The following is an 8,064-nucleotide window of genomic DNA, read 5'->3' as shown; positions in this document are numbered from 1 at the left end:
TTTATGATTGTGTGTGTGTGTGTGTGTGTGCATGTGTGTGTTAACATGTCTATTGGATGAATTTTAACTGTTCATATTTTTCAGTTACTCAGGAAAAACATTTTTTTCTTTTTTTTATGGAGGTAAAGAAAAGAAGCCCTGTGATTTCAGTGTTTGTATCTGGAAAGAGGAGAGAGATTTATGTCATAGAAAAGTACCTCTGACCACTGCACAAAACATCACATTGATCTTAAAAACTTAATAAACAGAATCAACAGCTGCAGAAACAAGAAGGAACACATTGGTAAGCCTGGGCTCTCACTTCTGTTTTTCTGGGTGATTTTTGTCATGACTTGAATCACTGTGGGTGGGTAACTCCTATGCTGTTGACAGTAATAAGTTGCAACATCTTCAGACTTCAGGCCACTGATCTTGAGAGAAAACTGTGTCCCAGATCCACTGCTACTGAACCTTGATGGGACCCCATCTGCCAAACCGTTAGCACCATAGATCAGGAGCTTAGGAGGGTTCCCTGGTTTCTGCTGATACCATGCCAAAACACTATAAATATTCTGACTTGCCCTGCATGTGATGGTGACACTGTCTCCCAGGCATGGAAACAGGGAGGCTGGAGACTGGGTCATCTGGATGTCACATTTTGCACCTGAGATTGGAAAATTGAAAACAGGTTTCCACAAAATTAATTCTATTATAAGAGACTTTCCCTGAGACCAGGAAGCATTGACCAGAGGCAACTTATTAAGTTTCCAATGCCGTATTCCTTACCTGTAAGCCAGAGCAGCAGTAACCCCAGGAGTTGAGTTGGGGCCCTCATGTTGGTTCTGTGACTTGTGTGAGACTGAGTCCAGCACAAGGTGTGACCTGATTATTAAGGAATTCTCATAGATATGGGCTGTGTTATGAACACATGCAAATCAGCAAGTCTGTGCACAGTCACAGGATTGGTCTGGTTAGTGATTCATTAAAGACCTGTGAATCTTTTGTGTCGCAGATCACAGAGGCTATACAGGCTTATTTATAGGGAATATAGTCCTGTTTGGAGACCAAAGAACAACACCAGTCTATGAGTTGCACCTCTTTTGATTTCTCTCATTTTCAATATGTTTTCCTATTCAGTTCTCCTCCACATCATGGGCTGTGACATATGGTACCATATTAAACAGTATATAAATGTTTACAGGATCCTTTCATAGGTATCTCTAGATGTTATTAATGTGGTGAGATTCATCTATTTTACTGTTTTTACAGAAGACTGAATTTTAATTGTACCAATTCTTTTCTAACTTTTCTCCCACTAAGGCTTCCCAAATACTAAATACTTTTTCCTAATCTTCATGCAATTCTTGGCCTTCTTAAAATATTAATTCATTTTACAAATGTATGTATATATAAGTATATACAAACATAAATTTATTAAATATATACATATATATGCAAAATGAATACACAACATTGTTGGGTCTTATAATACTAGTTGTATGTATGTTTTCAAGTAAAGCATTGGGCCATGGACCACTGATTGCTGTGCTTTTTCCTAGGAAGGAAGACTTCTCCCAGCTTTATTTAGTTTTCTATAGTTCTTTATACAGAGTTGAAGCCTAATGACTTTTTCCCATTTATTTGGCAGGTTCACTGGGTGTCCTACTTATTCAGATCACATTTGGGCTTTCATGTTGGTGAGATTTTATAGGAATTGCTTTTGATATTACTAGGAAACATAACCTCAGAGCAAAATCACTGATGCTCTGACTTTTCTAATCATTCTACCTTTTTTTCCAAAATGTTCTCTGAACCTTGCTTATGGGAGTATTTTGTAGATACATCCATTGGGCCTTATCTCAACAATTCATCAAGCAACTTCTCGAAGAGAAATAGAATAATATCAGAAGATAGTTTGTATAGGATAGTGTCTCACAAAACTCATTTTCTTTCAGAGAAATAGTTTTATTTCACTTATTTATGACAGCTCACCTACTATCAAGTGCTGGGAAACTTCTTTATCCAATGGCTTTTGAAATGCTCGACCAGGTTGTGCATAGTCTTGGGTACTAAAACATGCGTTCTCTCTCTCTCTCTCTCTCTCTCTCTCTCTCTCTCTCTCTCTCTCTCTCTCTGTTGCTGCTGCTGTATTTGGTTCTCGTTTCTCGTTCTCCACTCATACAAAGGACTGTAGATGTGTGAGTATACCCCTAAATGAAGAATCCTTTATTATACCCCATTCTGAGCTAGTGTGGGATCACATTATCATATTCATTAACAAATAAGTAGATGTTAAGGAACTGATAGACATGGAAATTAATGGCAATGATGACTCTGACATGTGCTTGTAGTATTTACTATGAGGGAGATATAAAAAAAATCCTTTGAGATCACAATGGAAATATTACAATTGTTTGGGAGTGCCTTCTCTCTCTGTGTTGCTTTTCTTGGTTAATGAATGAAGAAAATGCCTTGGCCTGTTGATAGGCCTGGAAAGATGGCTCAGAGGTTAAGAGTACTGACTTTGTCTTCTTCCCCCCAGAATTCAGTTACATCTTCCTCGCCTACCTAAATTCTGCTCTCAACAGGCTATGGCATGGGCCGACAAGGGGGCCAGGGAGGTGGGGGCAGCAGGGGGCCAGGAGATGAGCCTCATAGCCAGCGACCTAGGAAGCAGCATGCACCTCGATGCCACCACCGACAGCTGCCACCTCCATCCAGATCCCACACCCGCAGACCCAGGCTGTGCTTCCCAGGGGCTCTGCGGATGGGAGGCAGGTGGCGGACTGCCGGGAGGGGGCTGGCGGGGACTGGAGGCCGTGGCCACTCTGGCCGTGTTGGCATTGTGTGCCTGGTCCCGTGTTGGGGACCAGCTGCAGGCCTGGGGTCCAGTGCCTTGTTGCTGCGCCCCAGTCTGTACCTGAGCGGCTTCCCATCGGCCTGACTGCTGGGGACACTGATTGTGCTCCTGTGCTGGAGCCAGCGCTCCGGGCAACTGGACTTCCCCTCTTCCTGGAGCTGCCTGGCCATGGCTGTCCGCTGTCTGCTGCGGAGCCCTGTTTGTGGATATCCACAGAAGACAGCTCAGGGCAGAAGAGTGGTCATTTTTCACACTATTGACCGAGTTCTGAAAGACGTGTTCGACTACAGTTATAGAGACTATATTCTCTCTTGGTACGGGAGCCTCAGCAGAGATGAAGGACAGCTGTACCATCTGCTCTTAGAAGACTTTTGGGAAATTGCCAAGCAGATTCGCCACAGGCCGAGTCACGTGGATGTGCTTAAAGTCTGTAGTGATGTTGTAAAGGCTTTACTCACTTGCTTCTGTGACCTGGAAGCTGCTAATGCCAGACATGAAGAACAGCTAAGGCTTCTCGTGTTGCACGCATGCTTGAAGGACTCATGTGATAAGGTAAGTTCCTTCAAATGTGTATTAGGGTTCTGGTGTTTTGCCTTCCTCCTGTGAAGGATATCCAGTCTCTCAGCTTATGTATAATGCTCACAAAAATTCTCACAACAAAATTCTTGATGCTTGATGCCGGCAGTGGAATTACTGAGTATTCCTGATTACATTAACCAAATGCTCCTTGCCCAATTGGAGTACAGAAAGCAGATGAATGAACACCATAAGAGAGCCAAACATATGTTAATTTTTACGAGGAGTTCATCAAGCTCATGAACAGTAACTCTGATGTGTAGTTCTTGAAGCAGCTCAGGTATCAAACTGTAGTGGAAATAATCCAGCCAACTACAATTAGCAGCTTCTCTCAGCTGAAAAGGCACAAGGGTAAGGAGTCAGCTGCCATGAAAACTGATCTCTTGAGAGTCAGAGAAATGCCATGCATGGATACACCACCAGAGTCATGATGAAACTTGCTGATAGGCCATGACCTCGTGGTTACACACAGATTAATAAGGGTTAAATTAAGATGTAAGAGTTAGCCAATAAGAAATTAGAGCTAATGGGTCAAGCAGTGATTTAAATAATATGGTTTTTGTGTGATTATTTTGGTTCTGGGTGGCCGGGATGAACAAGCAACTCCTCATCCTACATTACATGTCAATTGTATTATATCAAGCATTTTCTGTCAGACATACTGACATGATTTTTACTGCACCCTTTATGTTCTCTGAAGAGTGAATCTAATTAATATTAACAATAGAAATCAGGAGTCCTGTATTGGGAGAAAAACTTTGAATCAGAGAAAGGGAGCTTCCACCAGGTGCTTTCTGCCTCTTCAGTTCCTTGGCCCAAAAGACCAGAGAGCCTGTATCAGCACTGCCTTACTGCTTCTTGCCCTCTCTCTACAGACCTACAAAACTCTTTGTTTAACAAGTGGCTAGTTCTTCTCTTTGCTTCCAAGCAAGCTTTATTTGTCTGAATACAAACAAAATATCACAAACATTTTCCTTTTGTCTAAATACAAGGAAGGTTTTAGACTAACATAAAATAAATATATCCAATAAGTTCAATAACTACATACAAATATATACAAGCAAGAATTACATTAACAATGTCTGAGAAAATACTCAATTATCAATCTTATTTTCATGAGTCCAAATCATTGAAGATATTTCACTTTCTATTATGTCTCTCAACAATATACACTTTACATCTCTTTTGCGAGGTTCTACTGTGAATTTGTTAAGAAGGAACAGTATAACTATTTGTCTTCAACTCCAGCAGAGACCTCAGAAGGATGTAATATTACCTGAGTAAACATGAAGTACAGAGCAAAAAATCTTCCAAAATTAGAAAATGATAGAAACAGCTCATTACATGGACAATCACCTAAGGTTTCTGTAACGCTGGGTCATCTACCTTCAGCCTAGAATATCTAAAAGACTTATTTGTGAAACAGGATTGTCTTTGCAAATATTGGCAGTATCTTTCTTTGTGTCCTGCTTATCCAATTTGGATGGCATACTGTCAGCAGTTGAGGCAAGTGCAGTTTCTTGCCCAGAGACTAACTTTTGCCACAAAGGAAGTTACTCCACGTGGAGTTTTTTCTATGCTCAGCATCTTTTCTGAAGAAGAATGGTGCTGCCAGGAAAAGACATTATTAAAACATTTTAAATACAATATTCTGTAGATCTCAGAAATGTATGATGACCACCTGTCTATCTAAAATATATCTAAAATATACCTAACATGACTGCAAGATTGACCGTAATGGGTGTCTAATAACTAATCCACATTTCTTTATTATCCTAAATAGTATATAATAATAGCTTTCAAGGACTGGAAATTTATTTTACATTGTTAAATAAAGTGTATATGTGCAAAATTTTAACCAACAGTACAAATATAGGTACAGTAGGTTCTATCAAAAAATAACCTCTAATTTTTATCAATATACAAAAATTCATACCAATATAAAATATTTAAGAGCAGTTGTTGGTGTATTACAAGTAGATTCAATAATCTACCCTTTTATTCCTTTAGTCTGTATCCCCTATTTTACTGTTAAGAACAAGATCCCTGAATCTAATCTCCTTTGTTCAGTTTTTTTTTTCCTGGTCATTACCACTTACAACTTGCAACAAACACCCCCAAACAATGACAAATATCCATAACTTGCTGAAGGACCAAAAAATTGCTCACCCAAACTCTTTGGAATGTGGGCATCATGTTCTTAAAATTACTTTCTGAGGGCAATGTAATTTCTAGGGGAACCTGAAAAAATTAAGGTAATTGCCAAATACTGAGCGAGCTAGTTGTATCATTTTTTCTGTCAAGTCTCTGTGTGATGGGAAAGGTCTCAATTTGTCTCAAGTCTTGGGTAGAGTAGTTCGTGAAGCTTGAAAATCTCAGTTAGCTCCCATGAAATTGTCCTGAACAGTTTGTAGTCCAAAGCTGATCTTTAGGTGTTTTTTGTCAACTTAGTGACATTTAGTGATAGTACCAGTGGAATCATTAGTGTGAGTCTCCATCCTCCTTTTGTAGACTTTAAGGGTTGCTGTTAGGCATGGTCATGGTTCACTGCAGAATACTTAAACATTTTAAATGTTATAAGCATCAGATTCCAAAGAGGTTAAAGGACCATAATTTTTTATGTACATACAGAGTACAAAAACTTAGTTCCTAGTTACCAGATGAATACTTATACCAGAAATCATATACAAGAAACTAGATTTAGCCCTTTTTTAGAATTAGCTAGTACTTGTATCATTACTGTCATGACTAAAATTTACAGATATTTATGTATCACATTTTGATAAATAATTCATATATTTATAAATTATATTTATATATTATAAAATATATACTTTGTTTTTGTATAATGTATGTATAATTATACAAATGTAAAACACAAATTTTGAGATGATATATATGCCTTAAGAAAAGTTTTAAAGAGTCAGTCAAAATAAATCCAAAGGATTATGAGATTAGTGGCAATGGAATAGTTCCTTAATGCTGCTTTTACTTGTGTCCCATACAAGGTGTCTTTTCTGACCTGAGACAGAGATTTTGGATTTTCTTTTCCCAAACATGTTTGAACTTAGAGAAAGACAGAGCTACACTCCTACTCCACAGCTAGCTTTAATTTTTAATTGGACTTGGAGTGCATTAAAAATTGTATTATATGTTTGTAGAGAACAGCAGAAACAAACATTTCAGAAGATTTATGGAATTTCATCCTGTTGCAGATGATATATTTCAATAGGCAAAATTACTCTAGTTCTTGGGTCAATTTCCCTGGATGGTTCATCCTTTTTCTTCAGATGCCTCATTTGTTCAGTGGTCTTCAAATTCCTTAGCTAGACACCTTCATTCTCCTGGAAAGACAAAAACAAAACCCTGCCCCAGCCCTATTGTTTAGCAATTTTCTTTTGTTTCAAGTTATATCTGATCAAATGAAAGCCATTTGTTAGTCTCATAAGTTAGTTTGGATTGAATGATCATGCTGTTTCATGAACTATCGCCTCTTCTAATCAAGAGATCTCTCTTGTTCAAATCTAATCTTCATAATATTGGCTTTATGGTTTCTCCTGAAATTTTTGCTCTTCTAAAGCTGTTCAATCATCCAGAGCAAATTTTTTTTTTTTTTTACAATAGGCGCAAGGTCATTTAATTGCTCTGAGGAGAAGTTTTTTTTTCTGTGGTGACAGGGAATGCCTGAAACAAGTTTGACATAGAGGCCTGTGAGAAGCTTCAGAAGACATTTTCCCATTCTCTGTCCTTTGCTGATTTGCATTCATTAGTCCAATAACAGCCTTTACCACACCTTCTGCATACTCTACAAGGCAAAGACCTTCTTTTGGGATTAGAAAAAATGTTTCTAAAAATGTTCTATCTGGGTCCTCCGTTGCAATTGAGGACTAGGCTCCAACACTACTGTAACCAAATATTTCCAGTTTTGTGGGACAATTCTGTTCCTAATTGACCAGAAGCAGATGAATTTAACATCTGCTTCACAAAAAGTATATGCATACCATTTGAGAGTATCAATTATTTAAATTTCATCAAATTTATTATTCCTACAGAAATCCAGTCAATACTTACATAGCCTTGGGAATACCTGTGATTTGACAGTTGTCACCATAAGGTGAGTAGATAAGTTAAAGTTGATTGTTACAAAATCTTGGGCTGTTCCTTTTTAATTTTATAATTTTATGATGAGGTTATATCTCCTTTAAATTTCTCTGCCTTTGTCTGAATATCTTTATTATCTACTTTAGTAGGTCTTTTGAGGTTTGTAACTTATCAGTCAAAATAGCAATATTTTCTCTAATAAATATTCTAAGGCCTATATCTTGGCACTCATATCAACCAAATTTTATAAGTATAAAACAAGAATTACCAAACCAATAATATTTATAATTGGCATTGTTTAAATCCAGCTAAGTTAATTATGCCCTCATTTGATTCTCTTATTTTTAAAAAATCCATGGTGTGATTATACAGAGATGTAAATTCCTCCATTATAATAGTGATTGCATTTTGAAAAAGGAAAACATTTTTAACTAATTAACCCCTATTGTTTTACCAAATCTGCTGAAAATGACATTAGAACATGAGCCTGGCTGCTACTGCATAGCACACCTGATTGGGGAACTCAGGTGGTACACAGCTCCAGCACT

General features: G+C 37.9%; 1 gene segment (V, D, J or C); it reads right to left on the bottom strand.

Annotated features, from left to right (window-relative positions):
• Nucleotides 1-218: 218 nt before the first annotated feature.
• LOC101988342 lies at nucleotides 219-814 on the bottom strand. The segment is given in 2 exon segments: nucleotides 219-643; nucleotides 766-814. Coding segments are annotated over 2 exon segments (474 nt in total).
• Nucleotides 815-8,064: the final 7,250 nt, after the last annotated feature.

Source organism: Microtus ochrogaster, unplaced genomic scaffold (genome assembly GCF_000317375.1).
Source record: "Microtus ochrogaster isolate Prairie Vole_2 unplaced genomic scaffold, MicOch1.0 UNK136, whole genome shotgun sequence".
Lineage (NCBI taxonomy): Eukaryota > Metazoa > Chordata > Mammalia > Rodentia > Cricetidae > Microtus > Microtus ochrogaster.
The sequence above is the reverse complement of the archived record's forward strand: the minus strand, read 5'-3'. Positions and strand labels throughout refer to the sequence as shown.